Source organism: Suricata suricatta, chromosome 5 (assembly GCF_006229205.1).
Source record: "Suricata suricatta isolate VVHF042 chromosome 5, meerkat_22Aug2017_6uvM2_HiC, whole genome shotgun sequence".
Taxonomy (NCBI): Eukaryota; Metazoa; Chordata; class Mammalia; order Carnivora; family Herpestidae; genus Suricata; species Suricata suricatta.
This window is the reverse complement of record NC_043704.1, coordinates 121,287,744-121,311,336: the sequence shown is the minus strand read 5'-3', so window position 1 is coordinate 121,311,336 and position 23,593 is coordinate 121,287,744. Positions and strand designations below refer to the sequence as shown.

At 42.9% G+C, this 23,593-nt stretch overlaps 1 protein-coding gene across 1 annotated transcript in view; it reads right to left on the bottom strand.

Moving 5' to 3' along the window:
• Positions 1-23,593, bottom strand: part of RBP2 (retinol binding protein 2) — a 52,921-nt gene that overhangs the window by 5,045 nt on the left and 24,283 nt on the right. The window contains exons 2-3 of the mRNA XM_029940820.1: positions 13,482-13,605; positions 256-434 (exon numbers count right to left, since the gene is read on the bottom strand). Coding sequence (XP_029796680.1) covers positions 256-434; positions 13,482-13,554 — 252 coding nt within the window. The 5' untranslated portion in view covers positions 13,555-13,605. The remainder of the gene's footprint in view (positions 1-255; positions 435-13,481; positions 13,606-23,593) is intronic.

Genomic DNA, 23,593 nt, shown 5'->3' with positions numbered 1-23,593 from the left:
GGAGCTGGCCTGCTAACCCAGATCCTGGAGAGGCTGGCTGACTTCCATCTCTCCTTTCCTTATAAACTTAGTGTAGAAGGCAGTTTGCCTCTTCCTGCTGAGCTTCCAATAATTGCTTGTTGCCAGCATCATTAAGTCCACTCTGGTCCCCTCTCCTGATCCCTCCCAGGCTGTCTGTCATATTTTCACTGTGAAGGCAGATAGCCAGCTCCTGCACCGAGTGTATGAGTAGAAACTGCCAGGCCAGGTCCTCACCTTAACAGTCCGATTGTCCAGGCCCTTTGTGTGTTCCTCAAACTCCACTCCAACAGTGAAATCCAGGTCATAGTTGCGGAATGTGCTGTTGGTTTTTGTCTTGAAGTTATCGCCCTCTTGATCAATGATCTTTGTCTGAGTCAGATGTACTGCGATCTTGCGGGTGGCAAAATCAATATCTGTTGGCAAAGGGAGTTGTGGAGGTTATGAGGTGTTCAGCCAGACTCATTCATTTCTTTAACAAGGCCAAACATTTAGGACCAGAGTCACAGATCATGGGCAGGCCACATTTCTTTGCTCAAATGGAAAGGAAGAGTGGTCTTACACATGGCCAGTTTGGGGATCTCAGTCAACTGTCTGGAAATGCAGGGTCTCTTGGTGCCTCTTCAGGAGCCCTAATAGGAGGGGGAGGTAGTCCACAGGGCTCACCTCTGAGCTGAACTCCCAGTGTGTACATGCATTCATATACACGCACACATGCACATGCATGTACATGCACACGTGTGCACGTGCACACACACACACACACCACTCCCCCACAAAAGCTCCATTCTATTTATTTGACATATTGGGTTTCCTCCTAAGAGCTGGCTGAACAAAAGACTTCACGGTTTAAAAGAAAAAGGACCACTTAAAATAACCAGTCTAGATGAACAGTAAAAATGGACTTTTTGTTAATGGCCATGGCAGGTAAGGATACATACAAACTTCCATTTCAAAGCAGACTGAGGATGTACTTAGCTAGGCTGTTCTACCCCAGTCATGAGCCCCCAGGGAAACTTTAAGCATATTCCAAACACTTAATACTTGTTCAGAGATTTCTTTGGTTATTTTTTTTCTTTATATTTTTTAATTTATTTTTGAGAGACAGAGAGAGACACTGCAAGCAGAGGAGGGTCAGAGAGAGAGGGAGACACAGAACCTGAAGCAGGCTTCAGGCTCTGAGCTAGCTGTCAGCACAGAGCCCAACATGGGGCTCAAACCCACGAAACGTGAGATCATGACCTGAGCCGAAGTCAGACTCTTAACCAACTGAGCCACCCAGGCACCCCTCTGGTTATTTTTAAGGAAAAGATGAATAATTATGTTTTTACTATTGAAAAAAGTTTAAAACAAAACAGAGAGTTCAAGGAACTACACACAATCATCAACCAGATTCAATAATTATCAAGATTTTGCCACATTTACATATCTTCTCTGCCTTGATTTTTTTCCCCATCAAATTCTGTAAAGTTCTTTTTATCTCCAGCTTTACAATTAACAAATAACATTGTGTAACTTTAAGTTGTACAATGATGATCTGATACATGTATGTGTTGCAAAATGTTTAGGAACAATAAGGCAGTTCTTTTTAAAGTTCAGTAAGCATCAGAATTTCACGAAAACTAAAAACTCATTCACAGAGATGGCTGAGCCCTGGCCCCATACATTCTGAGTCTGTTAGGTCTCAGGGTAAGCCGTGAGTTTGCATTTCTGATAAACTTCAAGGTGATGTTCATTATTATCGGTCACTGACCACACTTTGAGTAGTACTGCTATTGACAGGTGGTAATATGCAGTCTTTGTTTTCACACATATTTTTTATTGAAAACAATGGCAAGGGATACTTGAAAATTAAATTTCACCAGAGAGCCTTCCAGTCATTTTTAACTATATCTTTATTCTAAAAACAGGAGTGAAGTTATTAGACAGTTTTTTTAAAGGAAAATGTAATCCTTTCTTAGACATTATTGGTAAGTAAACGGGAGTGTGTCCCTCAGTGGGGTGTTTCATTTATTAAGCTCTGGATTTCATAGTATGAAGCTGGGTGCAGAATCAACCTTCCTGCTGACCTCTGGTTTTGTATAAAATATCACCCAAGCCAAAATGTCACTGTCTGGTGGAATAGATTTAGAAAGAGAGGATACTTCTGGAACTTGCTACAAACATTATTAAGCTCTTAGTATCTAGCCAAGTCATGTTGCCCCTCTTCATATCTAAATTCTCCAGATATTTTTGGATGCCAATCTAAATTTTTTATTTTTTTTCAGAAATTCTACCTGGGAATTATCAGAAACACTGACATTGATAATGACCTCAAGAGTGAGAACACTTCAGATTCACTGAGTGTTCTTTCTCTGAGGATCCTAGTCCCATCTCTGTGGTAGGTAGGTGATTAAACCTGACACTGTGTGCTGTCTCGTGGGGGATAAATACTACTGAGCCGGTGAGAAAGACCAGCAGTTACCAACAGTTCAGGAAACTCTGGTCAATACGGAGAGTTAACATCTCTGTTGGCCCCGCCCTTTCTGCTGTGGTTAGATAGTAGCCAAGCATCATGTCCTTCATCCTCTCTTTCCGTTTCCTTTCTGACCCATTTTCCTCTGGATCTCTTTAGTTACTATCACTCTTCTTCTCCTAAAGGACCATGAAGGGACTGAAGCTGGCTGGTTGGACTTCACTGTGGGCCAGCAGTTTGACCTCAGCTGGGAACCCACAACAGTATCACATCTGCATGGGGAAGGGCCCCGACTGTGCTTTTGGACCTGAAATTGTATAGTCAGTCTTTATCATAAGTGGAAGAATTTCAACTAGCATCAGGCAGCCTGGAAGGTAAAAGGATTATGTACCTGTATCCTAAGTTGAAAAGAAAAATAGGTTCAACTTGTCATGAGCTGGTGCATAAATGCTAGTGCCTTGCTCACATATTGTCTACAAATATGGGTTGAGAACCTGTCATGTCTAAGGATTCGCCGATGGGTCCCAAAGCTAGCTGCAAATCAGGATCATGTGGGAAGATGTGAAAACTACATATTTCTGGGTCTTACCTTAGACCCAGAATCTCTGGGTGGTTTTATTTTTTTTTTAATGTTTTATTTATTTTTGATACAGAGAGAGACAGATCATGAGAGGGGGAGGAGCAGAGAGAGAAGGAGACACAGAACTGGAAGCTGGCTCCAGGCTCTGAGTGAGCTGTCAGCACAGAGCCCGACGCGGGGCTCAAACCCACGAACGTGAGATCTGACCTGAGCCAAAGTCGGAGACCTAACCAACTGAGCCACTCAGGCGCCCCTCTGGGTGGTTTTAGATCTTGGATTTCCTCATAAGGGGCTATTTGGAGAGACTTCCATGGTTTAAGAAATTTGAAAGCCATGGCTTAAGCGCCTACTCCTCAAGTTATAGGTGATGATACAGAGGCCGAGAGAGGTTAAATGACTTGTCTAAGTATACACAGCTGAAGAATCACAGGGTTTGGTAATTGGATGGATATGCATGGAGGTATTAGGTTGGGAGGAGAAAACAGTGGTTTTGAGCTTGGGAATTGAGGTGAGATCCAAAAAGTCGGAGAGGGAATTAATCTTATGGGGAACATAAGAGCCAAATTTTAGGTAAGATGATCTGGGAGCTACACTGTGGACCCATGGAAATAACTGGTGTGGTAAGTAGGACACACCCTAAAACCAACCAGGAGTGGTGCCCCAGGGTGAACCTCCCTTGGGAAACCTCACCCAGCAAACCCATGAGATAAGTACCATATTATCTCCCTTTTACCAATGAGGAAACAGGCCCAGAGAAGTTGTGTCACTTTCCCTGGGTTATATAGTGAGGAAGCAATAGAGGTGGAATTTGAACCCAGAATGGCCTGTGTCCAGGGTCAGCCCAGTGCTCTGCAAGCCTACAAGCTCGGGCTGGCCTATCTTGTCAGGTCAGACCAGCCTAGCTTGTGCACTTCCTGTGGCTGCCCAAATACGAGTAACTTCTGACCTTCTTCACAGTGCTCCTGGGAGCACAAGGACTTCTGGGACCAGCTGATGAGACCCCCGTGTTTGGGCTAGTTTACGTTTTCCAGAGCTCTAGTGTACGGTCTTCACCACATAGCAATTGTTTGCTGCGCTCAGGGTTCTATCAGAAATTCGAGGTGGGTCATTCCCACTCCAACCTCCGGCCGTTCTCTGATACCTCACTTAGCTTCAGCTCCGTGGCTTATGGAATTGTGCCTGGCGACATCCAAGCCGCACAGCCTGGAATGAGGCAACAGGATGTGGACCAAGATAAAGGCTCTCTCCTCTGCTCTTTCTGCTGTGAGCGCTTCTAGGAGTCTGGGCCAGCGTTCACAGAGCCTGGGGCATCCCACTGTGTTTGCTTCAGAGGTCATTGGGTCATCAAGAAAATGTGGCCTGTGAGCTACTAAGTTTGGGAAATGAGGAATTAAAAGCAAGAGAAGCTGGTTTCTACACTGAAGAACTTCACAGAGTCTTCATTCTAGGAAGTATACTTTGCAACTCCAACAGTGGGGATATAGGATACAGACTTTCCCAGTCTTACGTGGCCACGGCTCTGCACTGTGGCAGGATACCCACTCAGCTGGTCTGGTGCTCCAAAGAACACAATGCAGAAAGCACTACACACACCCACCCACCCCGGCATTTATCTCAGTCACCTAGGCCCTGCAATTATGGAGCTAGCTCATGTTCAACTTTCACTCTTCAAAGCAGCTGCTGGCCTGTTGAGAAAAGACTAAACAGGACCAAGTGTTCAAGTATTTCTGTCTTACAAACGAATCCTTCCTTAACATTGCCAGAAGCCACTGAAGAGTTTCCATATCTAGTCAGTATAAACACGTTTGTGGCAGGTAGAGGGCTAACATGTCACACGCCAACTCCTGTTTCTCTCCTTCTATCCCAGAAGCAGTCTAGCGAGTCAGGCGACACCAGTGTGTCCAGCTTCATTCCCACTGTCGGACCCTTGGGTCCAGATCTGGAAGCAGCAGAGAGCAGTGGCCATAAGTGGAGTTATTATTAACTGCATTAGGTTGCTTTGAGGATTCACTTTGATGGTGTTTGTGAAGAGTTCTGCCCAGTGGCTGGCTGGCGGCTGGTGGTAATGGCCCCATAAATGGTAGCTGCTGCTATCACTGTAATCATCATTATGAAGTCCCTTGATCTCAGAGGCTAGTGTGCTCGAAGTCCTTAGCATTTTTCTAGATATGCCCTGTGTGTTCGCCCCCTTAATCTCTACCCCTCTTCTAGCTTTCCAAATCTCATAAGACCCAGTCTTGCTTTCTCTAGCGCTGTTCTGCTCTTTCCTGCCTCCTTCCTCAGTGGCTTTTCAGGCCACACAGCTTTACCCCCAGGAGACACCACCTAATAGTTTCCTCTGATTTTTTCATAGGATTGATTGCTCTTTCCTCCAAAGTCTTACCTCTGTGAGGATAAGGACAATGCTGTCTTCTTGTTCTTTGTCCCCAGGATTGGGCACAGAGTAGGTGCGCAAGAAAAACTTCCGTTTTGGCTAATGGGCACCCTAGTTTGGGACAGTGGTTCTCACAGTGAGGTCCCTGGGCAAGCAGCTTCCTAGCACCTGGGAACGTCTTACAAATGTAAATTCTAGGGCTTGCACTAGACCTGGGGGTTGGGCCCTGTATGTTTTTACAAGCTTTCCAAGTGATTCTGTGCATGCTAAAGTTCAGAGCTACTGGTATAAAAGAGTGAGGGTCGAATTCAGGTAAAAATCCTGGTCCAGATTTCCCAGCTATGTGACCTCAATGAAGTCACTTTGTCTTTCTGAGGCTAAATTTTCTCACAGTAAAATGGGGAAAGAATGTTCATCTCATAGGGTTATTTATGTAAGGATTCCATTAAAATGATGGTAAAATGGTTGACAATGTAGCAACGAGTTTGTGGGTATTGGTCTTGCATTGGCCTCTACCCCTCAACATTTTTTGTGTAGGTGTAACAGGTGGCCAGTCTGAGCATTCAGTCCTGAGTGAAATATTTGGTTCAGATTTATGCATCTCCGCTCCACAGTCCAAGGGCTCTCGACTCTGAAGGAACAGTCAGAATGGCGGCTCATCCACTCTCACACTAGCAGAGGCCTGGCTTGTCACATGGGAATTCTGGCAAGCCTGGCTAAATATTTGTCTACACGGACCAGTTTCCTCACTGCATAGTTTAGCCAGTGGATAGAAACGACTTTAGCTCCTGCTCCTGAGGTCCATGCTGTTCTCACCCTGGCCCTGGAACTGTAGTTAGGAGATGAGAAAGAAAACCAAAGACCAGGTGTTAGCCAGGTGAACCAAAGGGAAAAGCTCCAGCCAAAAGAATTAAGGAAGAATTGGGGATTGGAGAGAAATTTGGAACAGCAGTGTTCTTCAGAGAGGATGCAGAAATCAAGGCACCCAGAATTTACCGGGTGGGTTCCAAGTGACCCAGCTGGGACAGAGCTCCTGACAGCTTGCCTACAAATACATTCTGTTTATCATTCACAACTAAGGCTCCCCTAAAAAAAATTATTGCTTGTCCCTGGTTGCCTAGAAAAGTAGATCACAGCTAAAAATAAATGCCTATTGCTGATAGAACTGGTTTGCCCTGGAAACATCCCCACACACACCCCGGTCAATCTTTCTGACCAGTGCTGGGGGAATCTTATCAGGGGCTCTATGCAAATGGAATCAAACATAGATTTCAATCTCTGGATTGAAAAATGGTTTGGCCTCTTGGCCACCTTTTAGCATTTGCACAGGCTAGTTAATCATGTCACCTCTGCTCCACCCCAGGGAAGGGAGCCAAGCGTTCTGTTGGCGGACTCGTGATATTTCTAATCAAAAGGAAAGGTTTAACTGCAGCTGTAGAATACACACGCACACACACAGATTATAAAAACACTTCCTCTTTGTACTTTGCAGAGAAAATTATTTTCCTGATATGGTATTTTAACATCAGGGTTATCTAGTATGTTTTATCTGCTTTTCTGGATTAAAGGTATCTTTGAGCCTGATTTATAGCCAGGTGAAATGAATTTCTATCTCAGAGGAAAAGGTCCAAAGGCAAGCTATTTCTGAATAATATATATGGCTTGTAGCTCCTGCAGAAGAAAACAACACTGAAGTGACTTTATTAAAGCATACTTTCCATAACTGCATTTTGAACAATGCGAGCCATAAAGTTGAAATATGAGTATGCTACTCACCATTAAAATGCTTTGCAATGTGCTTGTGCAAAAAGCTAAAGTTGCAGGCTAAAAGGGCAGGCACTCTTTGTAAATTAAAGAGAGAGATGCACACATATTCATCATAAGAAATCTGAGACCCATTTCAAGTGCAGCTTCGATGGGTTTCAAACCTGGAATGAAATCTCAGATCATGAGCCCTCTTGGGCAACTGTGAGGAGTAGAGTGCAAGAGAAGTCTTCTCCACATCTTCATTCCATTTCATCCTTCAGATAACACATTTAGAGAGAAATTGTGCTGGCCCCCTGTCTGCCTCCCCCTTTCTCTCATGAGCATCTCCAAACATGTTTAAAACCTTTCCTAGCCAGCAAGGGCAGGCTGGAGACCTTGGGATGCCTCCCTGCGCCCCCTGCATGAAGTTACCTCCCCGCTCATAATCTAGTTCTCAGCACTGGGATAGGGGCAGGGTGGGATGCTGCCACGGCAGCCCAGGCAAGAAGGGGCTCTTGCTTTCCTAGGGGAAGATGCGGGGAAGGGGCTGAACTTATCTTCATTGGGGCTTTTCTACCTCCCAGCACTCTGTCTCTCTGAAAGTCCAACCAGACTTTAAATAAAGGCTTTGGCAAGGTGTATTACTTCTTTGACTTGTGATCACCGGCAGAAATCCAAATTTTCTGAAACTAACTCCTTGGGTCATCAGGCATTTTTTTTTCTTTCTCTCTTTCCCTTTCCCTCATTTGCTAATTAATTTCTATCCAGGGACCCTGAGTGACTCAGCGCCTCCTCCCCTCCCCCCATGCTCAGTACCTGTGCCCAGGACAGCGCATGGAAAGAGCTTGAGGGCTGGAAGCAGGTAGACTAGGCTGCTGTCTGAGCAACATCGTTTCCTAACCACAAATGACCCTGGGGAGGTCCTTTCTCCTCTCTTGGCTTCAGAGTCCTTACTCCATGAACAGAAAACATTCCTTTCATCGTGATCCCTGACTGTGCCCTACGTTCTAGATCTTGCGTCAACATGCCAATTTTAATACTCCAGCCGGATATGTAATGGGCATGTGAAATCAAAATATGTGAACATAACTCTTAGTGCATTCTGCCCTGCCTAGCACCCCTCTCCAAACTCATTCCTCCCCATGTCTTCTCTATTTCAGCCTATGGGATCAGCGTCTTCCCAGTTGTGCATCCCTAAGCCTGGGGTCATCTTCATTTCCCTCATATTCTCTGGTTTCATATTCCTCTCAAATCCCTGTTGGCTGTATCTCCAAAATGTATGTTGAGCCTGTCCTCTCTTCCTCACACCTCTGGGCACCACTAGCCCACACCACCACTACTTCTTGCCTGAACAACACAGCAGCTTCCTAGGATGGGCCTCCCTGCTTCCAGTCTTGCCTTCCAGTGATTCATTCTCCACACTGTAGCCACAGTGATCTTCAGAGAATGTAAATAAAACAGATTGTCCTCCATCACAAGGGCCAGACCTCTCCTGTTTGCCACTTCCCGACACATCACCCTTTCTGTTTCTTGAGCACACCCAGAACCTCTGCCCTTGCCGTCTCCTGTAGCTGGGACACTGCTTCTTGACATTCAAACCTTGGCTCACCTGTCAGCTCCTCAGACAGCATTTCCTGACCACCCATCACTCTTCACCCAGTAAGTCCTTTTTAGTTTTGTTTAAAGCAATTACCTTATTTATTTTCTCTCACTGCCACTAGTGTGCACGCTCCTCAAGTGAGAGGGATTTGTCACCTTATTTGTCACCATGTTACCAGTATGTAGGACATTTCTTGGCATTCCATGGGAACTCAATGCATTTGCTAAATCTGAATAAATTACATGAAATGATATATATAAAGTTCTAGAATGATGCTTATCATGGGACATGCTCACCCTTAATGGTAGACTGTGGCTCTTAAACAGGACAGGATTTGGAACATTGTGGGTATTCAGGAAACCTTTCCTGGCAGAGACCACTCAGGTAGGAACTGTCTAATTTCAGCCTCTAGGTTTACTTCCTTTCTGGTTGAATTTTCCAGAGACCCACCAGGGCTTTTTGCAGTGGCTTCTGCTCTTTTAAATCTATGCATATTAATTTAAATGAAGAGATGGTCTTCATAGAGACGGACCCCTCCTTCTTTTCCAAATAAAGAAGAGAACTAGATTTTCCCCAACATTTACAACTGGGGGACCAAATATTTCCCAGATGTCTAATTTGAACATTAACTGAGCAGCTGTAGGATACAAACCTTCCATTATATGTCCCCGTCTTCACTGAGTTACATGAAGGTGTTTCATTTTCCAGGTTCCCTCCTGCCCTGTCACCACCCAGTCACCAAATCTAGTCTATTTCCCACACTGGACCTTCCCCGTGTCTACCTTCTTGGCACTGCTCTTACTATCTTCCCGGGGCCATTGCAATAAACCCTTCAGTTCTCTGACGGTTCTGCAGCTCTGTCACCCCTGGCTGTCAGAGTGAGCACGGTGGTTCCTCTCTCCTCCGCAGACAATTCCTCTCCTGGTAGAATGAAGTCCACATGTGGTGGCACACCCCATTGGAGATCTGACCTATCATCTTTATGACTCTTTTTCATCCCCTCCTTGCACTTCACCCTCTCACGATACAACTTCTTTCCCCTCTGACCACCCCACATTCTTTCTGGCTTGGCCTTTGCACACGCCTGCAGAGCAATGACTGACTACACTTCTGTGTGGAGTAATTCTCTCCTTCCCTCAAAGCCCCACCCGGGACTTAGGACACCTTCAGTGACGTGTGCACAGCAGCCCCACTCACCACCCATACACATATCTTGCTCTGGGCCCAAGTGACCAAATCACACACTGTCCCATGGGGATACATTGCAGTTTTTAAAATGGCTGCAATGATACCTCTTAACCTACATGCTGTTCTTACCATGTGGCTTTGGCATTCCTCCCACTGAGAGGTGGGTCTATGTACTCTTCCCTCGAAGGTAGGCAGGCTCATGACTATTCCAACCAATAGAATACAATGGAGGTGATGCTCTATGATTTCTGAGCCTGGATCATAGGGGCCATTCAGCTTTCACCTCCTCTCTCTTTGGATACAGCAAGCATGCTGTGAGGAGATTCAGGCCACACGGGGACACTACATGTAGATATTGACAGCCCAGATGAGGTGCCAGGTGCCAGCCAGTACCTCCTGTCAGACACAGCAGTGGGGAAGCCTTTGAAATGGCTCCAGCTTCAGTTCCTGTCCACATGCAACTAAATGAGAGCCCCCTAGGAAGAGCCTAGCAGGTGACCTGGTCAGACCCCAGAACCACGAGAGACAATAATAAAATGACTGTAGTTGTTTTAAGCCACTATGTTTTGGGGGTGATTTGTCACAATGCAGCAGAAAACAGGAACACCATTTGTGCACAGCTGTAACTCGACTGACTATACAATTTTGAACTCCTTGAGAGCAGAGACTGGCTTTGTTTCTGCCTTAGATGGTGGAGTCTCTGGCTTCCATGGGTGATGTCTGAACTGTGGTAGAAAAGTCACATGATTCCCCATGGCTGTACAGTACTGGCCTTGCTCCTCGGTAGTCAAAGGACTCCCCGCCAGCATTTACTCACAATGCTGGAGCCTCCTCAGGCTCCACTTTAAATTAAAGACCACTCCCCCTATTCCCTGATCCCCTGATCCAGGCAGCAGAAGGACCTCAGAAAACTACAAACTCCTCAGGGGGAAAGAGTTTACTAGCTACTTTCCTTGCTGTCAACAAAGTCTAGGGCCTCAAGAAACACCTGGTGTCTAAGAAGGCAGGAGAAGAGGTGCCATTGACCCTTGGCACTCACTCTCTGAACACTTAATAACTGTGATAATTTGCGATAAAACCAAAGGTTACCGTAACATGTGGCACCACTGAAGCTGGCAGCTGAGTCATGTGGGAAGGCTGATGTGTAGAGTGAGTGACTGGCTAGTGACAAAGCCAGGTTGTCACCCAGACCCACATCTCAACAAGAGTCTGTCTTTCCCTACTGAGCCAGCCACAGTCCCCCAGAGAAAGCCACCTCCCTGGTGTGAGGAATTAAAGTCTAAGAAAGTGGTGAATCTTTAGCAGGAAGTGGAGTTATACTTAGTGATATTTCTATATCTGGGGATTTGCAGAGATCTCCACATATGTTCTTCCCAAATGCCAAGGGTTGAATTCTCTAAAGGGCAAAGAAGGCAAGCTTCCTGACTAGTAAATGTTGGGAAAGCAACCCCTGTCCTGCAGCGTGGGTGTAGAGAAAATTGTACAGATCTGCTGGGCTGCTTTTGGCAGATTCAATTGTGGGGGCAGCCCCACTCAGCTGCTTCTGGGGGATGGTAATCGGAGTGCTTGCTTCTCACCTGAAGCCTGGAGGGGGGCATCAGGGACCAGTCTGCACAACTGAAAACTGAACTGAGACTCAGCTTTATACCTGAAGTCACACAGGACTTTTATTAGTTAAGAAAATGCAGCAAAGGACACAAAATTGCTTTCTAATTGTATTTCCTGAGTCTGGCTTGTTCAGCACAGGCTGAGAGCTTGAAACTGCCAAACAGCCCTTGGCTAGTACTATTATTCTTATTTGGCAGATGAGGAAACTGGTTCTGGCAGGTTAAAAAATTGGCCAAGGTTAGAGAACAAGCCTGGGCTGTTCTCTGTTTTGATTTCCTCACCTGCATGATCTTGTTCAGAATTATACCTCTGAGTGAAACTCCAGACCATATGCCCATGTATAGAATTAGTCTCCCATTTACTTTTTAATTTTTTTTTAATTTTTAGGTTTATTTATTTATTTTGAGAGAGAGAACAAGAGAGAGAGAGTGAGAGCAAGAGCGAGTTAGCTGGGAAGGGGCAGAGACAGAGGGAGAGAGAGAATCCCAAGCAGGGTCTGCACTGTCACACAGAGCCTGATGTGGGGCTCAAACTCATGAACTATGAGATCATGATCTGAACCAAAACCAAGAGCTAGACACTTAAACAACTGAGCCACCTAGATGCCCCTCAGTCTTCCATGTCTATTGTCCATTCAGGACACTAACCTCAGTGCAACAAGTTTGGGGCTCTGGAAGGAGGATTTGTGCCTCCCCTTCCTCCTCCATGTATTTGATGTAAAAATTCTGATAGCCAGGAGGAAAAAGAAAGCTATTCTGTTTTGGAAACATGTCTCGCTGTTTCCAGCCACCTGGGTGGCTTAGTCAGTTAAGCGTCTGACTTCAGCTCAGGTCATGATCTCATGGCTTGTGGGTTTGAGCCCCACATTGGGCTCTGTGCTGACAGCTCAGAGCCTGGAGCCTGCTTCGGATTCTGTGTCTCCCTCTCTCTTTACCTCTTGCCCTGCTCGCTCTCTCTCTCAAAAATAAATGTTAAAAATTTTTAAATTTTTAAAAAAAGAAATGTTCATCAAACTAGAAGCTAATTGCACAGAAAATTCTACAATTCCCATTGTTGGTGAGACTTCCCATCATCATATCTAAATTATGGGACCTCTGACCCCACATGCAGCCCCAGTGGTGGGGAAATTCCAACCAGGAGCTCCTTATGTGGAGAGTTCTAAAGCTGGAAAACGTGATGAGGAGGCTTTGCAGGCTGTTGCCTGAAATAAGCATAGGCAGCCAAGCCTCCCTGCCCAGGGCCTGGCCCATGGCAGCTGCCCCACACAGTGAGTTCCTCCTTCAGGTTTCAAATGATTTCTGTCAGCCCATGAGCGATCCCACAAGAGGGTCAATTCAGGACACACATTGATCAAGCTCTCGGCCTGGAGTCCAGTTCAAAAGTCAGGCAATCAGCGAGTTGTTTGATTTGTATGGCAAAAGCTACTCGTGGCCTTCTGTGGGTCTCACATTCTCTAGAATAACAAATTTAGCCACTCCTTGTCTGCTTCTCCACTACAAGCCTGGCACAAGAGCAATTCAGGGTCATTCATTGATAATATCAGGTCTAACTGGCTATCCAGTTGGGTGGTGACCTAAAGTGGGGGAGCTACTGCATTATCTTGTCAAGTCTGGTTTTACTCCGCGTGTGCATGTATGTGCGTATGTGAACCCCACATTCATGTATCTTTTCTGTGTGCCAGGTATTATGCTAAGGATATTCAAGACATAATCTCATTTGCTACTATTCCCAATTTACAGATGAGGAATCAGAGTTTCAGAATTTCTATGATGTACCTATTATTACATAGCTACAAACAAGGAGCCAGGCTTAACATACAGATCTGGTGAACTCCGTAATGGCACTCTCTGGAGAGCCAGACCACAGTTCTCCCAAAGTTCCCCTCCCTCTTCCATCCCGCCCTCTCCCTTACCTAGGGCTTTCATGTAGCCTTCAAAGTTGTCATTACTCTCCATCTCCCAGGTTCCATTCTGGTCCCTTGTCATGGTGATAGCCTCTGCCTCAATGTGGGTGAATGCTGAATGTCAAGGAGCAGGCTGCAGGGAGAACATGTTGAAATGAGTTACTTTTATAGCCTAGGGACTAGGTTTATGGCTTTGAGACAGCAGGTTCAAAGGTCATAAGCACAACCCCAAAAAAACCTTCCCTTTCCTTTGCAAAGTTCAGCAGGACTATGAGCAATCCACGCTCAAAGTCCACTGTGGCCACATGGATGGCCCAGTGACCTGGACCATATGCAGGGGCCAAGAACAGCCCATATTTGGCTTGCAGGGCTCCCACAGGACCCTTGGTCCTACACTAAACACTTTGTGTGGCATTTAGAGAAAACAAATATCTAGTGCCCACTCCACAGTGCACAGTGCCCAATCTACTAAAAGCAAACCAAACGAGGGAGGCCAGATGGGAGGTAGAAGGGCAGTGGGATTCTGCTTCAAGACACCAGGAGCAAGCTGAAGATCACTTTGACCAAAATAGGGGGCATAGTTGACATTTGGACAAGAACTCTTGGTTCAGGCTATTTCCCAAAGTGGCTGTCCCAGGGGTTGAGAAAATGGGTTGGTTTATTGCTCTGATGCATAGTTCTGAGAGATGAGAACTGAACAGGGGCTGCTATACGTTGAAAAATAGAGATGTGAGCTGAGATGGATAACCCATGAATCCCCAAAAGTGAGGCCAATTTTGATTATGGCACTTTGGATCTCTAATATATGTATGTATATGCTATGAAATCTAAGCAGTAATAGAAATTTAAAAATACAGTCATTAAAATTTGAAAGGTAATAGGTGGGTTAAATAGCTGATTAGACACAGCTGGAGAGAGAATTAGTAAACTGGATGACAGAGCTGAGGAAATAACCAGAATGTATGTAACACAGAACACAGTGGTGGAAATTTAGGGCATCAAAATAAAAATGAAATTCTAAAATCTTTCAGAGAAAACAAAGCAATCATATAGATTACCTGTAAAGAAACAATACAATAATCTGATTGATATCAGACTTCTCCACAACTTTGATGGAAGACAACAATAGAACAATCTTTTGCAATGATCAGGGGAAATACTTTTGACTAAGAATTCTGAATGTAGTCAACTTCATTAAAATAGGAGGGTTTCAACAACTAAAATTATTTCAGATATTAAAGCCTGAAACTGGAAACAACCCAAACATTCATTGACAAATTTAACGGATAAACAAATTGTGGTGTATCACACAACAGAATACTACTCAACAGTAAAAAAGAACAATCTCCTGATACACAAAATGATGTGAATGAATCTCAGAGGTATTATGCTGAAGGAAAGAAACTTGACACAAAAGGTCATATACTGCATGGTTTCATTCATAAGAAACTCCAAAAAAAGGATCTAATCTACAGTGATATAAAAGGGATCAATTAGGAAGAGAAGGCAGGGATAGGAAAGGACATAAGGGAAATTTGGGGGAAGGTAAGATGGAAATGTTTATAGTTCAGATGGTGGCTGTATGACAACTGTTAAAACTAAAACTCTGTAATTGATATCTGTTCCTTTTTGTTGTATATAATTTAAACTTTAATTTAAAAATGAATAAAACAATTTTTAATCATGGGTGACTGGGTGGTTCAGTTGGTTAAGCATCTGACTCTTGATTTTGGCTCAGTTTATGATCCTGGGGTTTGTGAGTTTGAGCCATGCCTTGAGTTCTGTGGCTGACAGGGTGGAGCCTGCTTGGGATTCTCTCTCCTTCTTTCTCTGAGACTCCCCTTGCTTGCATGCTCTCTTTCTGTCTCATAACAAATAAACTAAAAAAAACTATAACAATATTTTATTCATGCATTCATTCATGAGTATTTTTGCAAAAAAGATTTCATAGGCATCTCAAACTAAAATCCCATATTATACCTACATGGGAAATTAGCTGATGTGTGTGCTAAGAAGACTATAATTACTGATTGACTAGATGTTTGTAAGAAATATAAGTTTAGATATTAGCTGAGGGTCTGGGTGGCTGTGTTGGTTAAGCATCTGACTCTTGATTTCGGCTCAGGTCATGATCTCACAGTTCTTGCAAACCACGAGATCAAACCCTGGGTTGGGCTCTGCACTGATAGTCGGGAGGCTGCTTAGGATTCTCTCTCTGCCCCTCTCCATGGTTGCACACTCTTTCTCTCCCCCTCAAAATAAATAAATAAACATTAAAAAAATATCTGGGGGCACCTGGGTGGCTCAGTAGGCTAAGTGTCCAACTCTTGGTTTCACCCCAGGTTCATGAACTCACAATTTTGTGAGTTTGAGCCCTGTGTCAGACTCTGCACTGGCAGTGTGGAGCCTGCTTGGGATTCTCTCTCTCTCCGTCTCTCTCTGTCTCTCTCTGTCTCTCTCTCTCATTCTGTCCCTACCTCACTCATGTTCTTTCACTCTCAAAGTAAATAAATAAACTTAAAAAAATATTTTCTGGAAAGCGTAAGAGAAACCTCTAGAGAAGTGGTTTTCAAGCCCTATCAAGGGTCAAATTTATCTGCAGAGCTAATTAAAACACACATTATTGAGGGGAGGCAGAAAGATGGCAGGGGAGGATACTGAATTTAGCTCGTCCCATGGGCACACAGAGATAACAGTGACATCTATGCAACAAATTGTGAAAATGACCTAAACTCTGGCAGAACAGACTTTCCACTTAATCTGAGAGAGAAAGCCTTGTTGAAAAGGGTATGAAAGATAGAGAATTGGGAACCAAACTTTCCCAGTGAGTCTAACTACAAATGGGAAGGACATCACAAACATAGAGAAGTGAGAGGGTCAGACCCCATACCAGGCACCCCTGGCACTGGGTTCCTGCATTGAAAAAAATGAGTCCCTTGAACATCTGGCTTTGAAAACCAGCAGGGCTTAACCTCAGGAGCTCTGAAAACTACTGGGGCTTAATTCCAGGAACTTTAAAAATCAGTGTGCTTAATTCTGGGAGAATTGTAGGGTGATAGGAAACTGGGTCCCTGCCATTAAAAAGCCAGCATAATAAATAACTCAGCTCCAGACACAGCACAAATAAAGCAGTCTGAAAAGTACCTGGGGTAGACATGAAGGAGATTGATTGATTAATCTTAAAACATGTGCTGGAGAGTCAGGGACCTTTAAGAGATATCTCCAGGAAGAAAAGAATTTTTCTTCTTCTCCTCCAGCCTAGATGGCCCGATATTTGTGGAAGCTAGAACTAATACTCTCTATCTACCTCGCTAGTACTGTGAGCCCTACCCCTGTGTTTATTTGCAGAGCCCACCCTGTCCAACCAGCTAGCTCCATCAGGTATCCCTCCAAAGCAGCTCCCGCCCTTTGATACTCTGTAAGCAGACGTGGCCAGGACTGGTGCCACTCCAAAGTGACTCCTGCCCTGGGTAGGGAGGAAGATAACCAGCACTGCAGTTGTAGCAGATAGGCCTCTTACCTGACTGTCCAGAGAGCAAGCCCTGCCCTTTGTTATGCCTGCAGCTGTGGCAGAGAGGCTAAGTGCAAACAGCTAATCTGACTGCCAGCCCCACTCACCAACAAGACTGCAGTGACCTCGGACAAGCCTCTCAACAGGGACCAAACCCTGCCCCATATGTCCACAGTACGCAGAGCAGATCAATGCAGCCAGCTGGGCTGAAGGCCATTATGGCTTAGGTATAAGAGGGGGATGCATGCAGCCCACACGGTGGATACCCCTGAAGTGCCTGGTTCTGGTGACCAGCGGGGGTTGCACTAGGCAGCACAAGATCCCTTCTTCACAAGATCACAACTTTCAAGACCAGAGATGTAGCTGACCTACCGAATACATTGAAACAAACACAGACAGGCAAAATGAATTGACAGAGGAATATCTCCCAAATGAATGGATAAGACAAAATCACAGAAAAAGAATTAAATGAAACAACTTAAGCAACATGCCTGATAAAGAATTCAAAGTAACAGTCATAAAGATATGCACTAGACTTGACAGAAAAGTGGATGAGCACAATGAGAACTTCAACAAAGAGAAATATAAAAAATAACAAATCAAAGCTGAAGAATCCAATAACTGAAATTAAAAAATACAGTGGAAAGAATCAATAGAGGATTAGAGGACAAAAGAATGGTCAGTGATCTGGAAGACAGGATAATAAAAAGTAACCAAGGTGAACAGGAGAAAATAATAATAAAGAATGAGAATAGATTAAGGGCTCAGCAATATCATCAAATGTAATAACATTCACATTAGAGGTGTCCCAGAAGGAGGTAAGAGAGAGAAAGGGGCAGAAAACTTATTTGAAGAAATAATCACTGAAACCTTACTGAATCTGGGGAAAGGAAACAAGGCATCCTGGTCCAGGAAGCACAGAAAGCCCCTAACAAGATGAACCCAAGGTCTACACCAGACACACTATAATTTAAAAAGTAAAAATGGCAAAAAGCAGTAATAAACAGAGAATTTTAAAGGCGGCAAGAGATGGCACAAAAACAGATACAGACAAATGGAATAGAATAGGGAACCCAGAATAGGACCCATTAATGTATGGCCAACTAATCTTTGACAAAACAGGAAAGAGTATCCAATGGAAAAAAGACAGCCTCTTTAGCAGGTGGTGCTGGCAGAACTGGACAGCAACATGCAGAAGAACGAAACTAGACCACTTTCTTACACCATACACAAAAATAAATTCAAAATGGATGAAAGACCTGAATGTGAGACAAGAAACCATCAAAACCCTCGAGGAGAAAGCAGGCAACAATCTCTTTGACCTCAGCTGCAGCAATTTCTTGCTTGACACATCTCCAAAGGCAAGAGAATTAAAAGCAAAAATGAAGGATTGGGACCTCATCAAGATAAAAAGCTTCTGCACAGCAAAGGAAACAATCCAAAAAACTAAAAGGCAACCAATGGAATGGGAAAGGATTGTTGCAAATGACATACCAAATAAAGAGTTAGTATCCAAAATCTATAAAGAACTTACCAAACTCTACACCTGAAAAACAAATAATCCAGTGAAGAAATGGGCAGAAGACATGAATAGACACTTTTCCAAAGAAGACATTCAGATGGCCAACAGACACATGAAACGATGCTCAATGTCACTCATCATCAGGGGAATACAAATCAAAGCCACACGGAGATACCACCTCACACCAGTCAGAGTAGCTAAAATGAACAACTCAGGAAACTACAGTTGCTGGCAAGGATGTGGAGAAATGGGAATCCTCCTGCACTGTTGGTGGGAATGCAAACTGGTATAACTGCTCTGGAAAACAGTGTGGAGGTTCCTCGAAAAATTAAAAATAGAACTCCTCTATGACGCAGCAACAGCACTACTAGAAATTTATCCAAAGGACATAGGAGTGCTGACTCATAGGGGCACATGTACTCCAATGTTTATAGCATTGCTTTCTACAATAGCCAAATTATGGAAAGAACCTAAATGTCCATCAACTGATGAGTGGACAAAGAAGATTTGGTTTATATATACAATGGGATGCTACTTGGCAATGAGAAGAATGAACTCATGCCATTTGCAGCAACGTGGATGGAACTGAAATGTATTATGCTGAGTGAAATAAGTCAGTCAGAGAATGACAGGTATTATATGTTTTCACTCATATGTGGATCATGAGAAACTTAACAGAAGACGGGGGAAGGGATGGGGAAAAATAGTTACAAACAGAGAGGAAGGAAGGCAAACAATAAGAGATTTTTAAATACAGAGAATAAATTGAGGGTTGATGGGGGTTTGGGGGAGAGGGGAAAATGGGTGATGGGCACAGAGGAGGGCACTTGTTGGGATGAGCACTGGGTGTTGTATATAAGCAATGAACCATGGGAATCTACCCCAAACCAAGAGCACACTTTACACACTGTATGTTAGCCAATTTGACAATAAATTATATTTAAAAAAAAAAGAAAAAGTAATGAAAGTTGTGAGGATTAAGCAAAGAAAAAAGGCAACAAGAGAAAAGAAAATAGTTACATACAAAGAAAATCCTATGAGGCATTTTTTTAGCAGAAATTTTTCAGCAGGAACTTTGCAGGCCAGAAGGTAGTGGCCTGATATATTCTAAGTTCTAAAAAGAAAAAGACCTATAACCAAGAATATTCTACCCAGTAATATTATCATTTAGAATAGAAGAAATACATAATTTCCCAAACAAAAGTTAAAGGAGTTTATCACCAAACTATCCTTACAAAAACACTGTAAAGGGAATTCTTTACATGGAAAAAAAAAAGAGACCATAACTGGAAGTAAGAAAATTATGAAAGAAAAAAATTTCACTAGCAAAAGTAAGCATTATTAACGATAGTAGATTAATTACAAAGCCATATGAAGGTTAAAACATTAACACAGTAAAAGCTAATTATATCTATAAAAATTAGTAAAGTGATACAAAAAAATTAAAAGATATAAAATGACATCATAAACATAAAACATGGTGAGGGGAGTAAAATTTTAGTGCTTTTAGGATGTATTTAAACTTAAGCAACAAACTTAATATAGGCTTCCATATACATAATATGTTATAGATGAACCTGATGGTAATCACAAAGCTGAAACATATAATAGAGTCAAAAATAAATAAATAGAAAGGGAATCCAAGCATAACGCTAACGAAATTATCAAACAATGAAGGAAAAAGATGAAAAGAAAAATAAGAAACAGAAGAATTACAAAAGCATTCAGAAAACAATTAACAAAATGGCAAGAAGTACATATCTATCAAAAATTACTTTAAATGGGGGCACGTGGGTGGCTAAGTTGGCTAAGTGTCTGACTCTTGATTTCAGCTTGGGTCATGATCTCATGGTTTGTGAGATTGAGCCCCAAGTTGGGCTCCACACTCATAGCATGGAGCCTGCTGGGGATTCTCTGTCTCCCTTTCTCTATGCCTCTCCCCACCCTCATGAGTGTATGCACATGTGCTCACTCTCTCTTTCTCTCTTTCTGTCTCTTAAAAGAAATAAACTTTAAAAAATTACCTTAAATATTAATGAACCAAATGCTCCAATCAAAAAACATGGGTGATTCAATGGATAAAAAAGTAATACCCATCTATATGCTGTCTACAAGAGACTCACTTAAGATCTTAAGTCACATACAGATTCAAAGTGAAGGGATGAAAAAAACATATACCATGCAAATCAAAGTGAGAGAAAAAAAAAAAGCCAGGATAGCAATACTTAGATCAAAACAGGTAGACTTTTTTTTTTCCAGAAAAGAGGTGGCTATTCATGTTTATGGATATTAATATAGAAATCCACGCCAATTCAGAAAATCCTCGTTCTTATAACAGCTTTTTGTATGCTAAAATTGCAGTTTTCAACTGGGGATGGTTTTGCTCCACAGGGGACATTTGGCAATGTCGGGAGACATTTTTGTTTGTTACAACCAAAGGCCAGGAATGCTGCTCAACATCCCATGATGTATAAGACAGCCCCTACAACAAAGACTTATCTTGCTTCAAACCCTGCAATGATATTATGGGCCCTGGAGACTATTATCTAAAGGACACCAGAATTTAATGAGATAGTTTTAATTTTTTTAATGTTTTATTTATTTTTTGAGAGAGAGAGAGAGAGAGAGCGAGCGAGCGAGTGAGCATTAGCAGGGGAGGGTCAGAGAGAGAGGGAGACACAGAATTTGAACACAGGCTCCAGGCTCTGAGCTAGCTGTCAGCACAGAGCCCAACACGGAGCTCAAACCCATGAACCACGAAATCATGACCTGAGCCAAAGTCGGGCACTTAACTGACTGAGCCACCCAGGTGCCCCATAATGAGATAATTTTAAAATAAAGCTTCTGAGACACTATGGAGTCTGATTTCTTCTCAATCTATAGTAGCAACAATATTTCAAGAGACTTAAGACACTACAACGTAGAGGTACACTTGAGTAACTGTAAATTTGTCATTATACAGTTCATCTAAGTATTCTGCCCTATTAGTTCCATTAGGGCAGGATTGAGGGCAAGATCAAGGGCAGTCTCGATATTTGCTGTACCCCAGTGCCTGAAACATGATAGGCACACAAATGTTCTTTTTTTTTTAATGTTTATTTTTAAAATTAAAAAAATTTTTTTAACATTTATTTATTTTTGAGAGACAGAGAATGAGCAGGGGAGGGGCAGAGAGAGGGAAATACAGAATCTGAAGCAGGCCCCAGACTCTGAGCTGTCAGCCCAGAGACTGACACGGAGCTTGAACTCACAGACTGTGAGTTTATGACCTGAGCTGAAGTCATACACTTAACCGACTGAGCCACCAAGGTACCCTACAAATGTTCTTTTAATGAGTAAACAAGTGAAGCAGATTGCTAACTCAACTTCTCTCTCCAATACTGCATGATTATGGTAGCCAGTGATGGTAGATGTGAAGTATCTTTGGTTTCAGATAGAGTTATTCCTCACATCCTCTTTAAGAAGTTGGTCCACCTGGGGTACCTGGGTGGCTCAGTTGGTTAAATGTCAGACTTCAGCTTAGGTCATGATCTCACCATTTGTGAGATTAAACCCCACATTGGGCTCTGTGCTGATGGTGCAGAGCCTGCTTAGGATTCTCTCTTTCTTTCTCTCTCTCTCTCTCTCTCTCTCTCTCTCTCTCTCTCTCTCTCTCTCAAAACAAACAAACAAACTTAACAACCAACAAATGACAATCTAGAAGAAATGGACAAATTCCTAAATGCACATGCATTACCAAAATTTAAACAGGAAGAGATAGAAAATCTGAACAGACCCATAACCAGTGAAGAAATCGAATCAGTTATCAAAAATCTCCCAACGAATAAAAGCCTAGGGCCAGATGGATTCCCAGGGGAATTCTACCAGACATTCAAATCAGATTTAACACCAATCCTTCTCAAGTTATTCCAAAAAATAGAAATGGAAGGAAGACTTATGGACTCATTCTACGAAGCACATATCACTTTGATTCCTAAGCCAGACAGAGACCCAACAAAAAAAGAGAACTACAGGCCAATATCCTTAATGAATACGGATGCAAAAATACTCAACAAGATACTAGCAAATCAAATTCAACAGCATATAAAAAGAATTATCCATTATGATCAAGTGGAATTCATTCCTCAGTTACAAGGCTGGTTCAATATTTGCAAATCCATCAACATGATACATCATGTTAACAAAAGAAAAGACAAAAACCATATGATTCTGTCAATAGATGCAGAAAAAGCATTTGACAAAATACAACATCCCTTCTTAATAAAAACCCTCGAGAAAGTCGGGATAGAAGGAACTTACTTAAACATCATAAAAGCCATTTATGAAAAGCCCACAGATAATGTTATCCTCAATGGGGAAAAACTGAGAGCTTTCCCCGAGATCAGGGACATGACAGGGGTATCCACTCTCACCACTGCTGTTTAACATAGTGTTGGAAGTCCTAGCATCAGCAATCAGACAACAAAAGGAAATAAAAGGCAGCAGAATCGGCAAAGAAGAAGTCAAACTTTCACTTTTCACAGATGACATGATACTTCACATGGAAAACCCAATCGACTCCACCAGAAGCCTTCTAGAACTGATCAATGAATTCAGTAAAGTTGCAGGGTACAAAATCAATGTACAGAAATCAGTTGTAGTCTTATACACCAAAAATGAAGCAACAGAAAGAGAAATCAAGAAACAGTTCCCATTCACAATTGCGTGAAAAACCATAAAATAACCTAGGAATAAACCTAACCAAAGATGTAAAAGACCTGTATGCTGAAAACTATAGAAGACTTATGAAGGAAATTGAAGAAGACACAAAGAAATAGAAAAACATTCTGTGCTCATAGATCGGAAGAATAAACATTGTTAAAATGTCATTATTACCCAAAGCAATTTACACCATCAATGCAATCCCCATCAAAGTTGCACCAGCATTCTTCTCAAAGCTAGAACAAACTATCTTAAAATTCGTATGGAACCACAAAAAAACCCCAAATAGCCAAAGTAATATTGAAGAAGAAAACCAAAACGGGAGGCATCACAATCCCATACTTTAGCCTCTACTACAAAGCTGCCATCATCAAGACAGTATAGTAT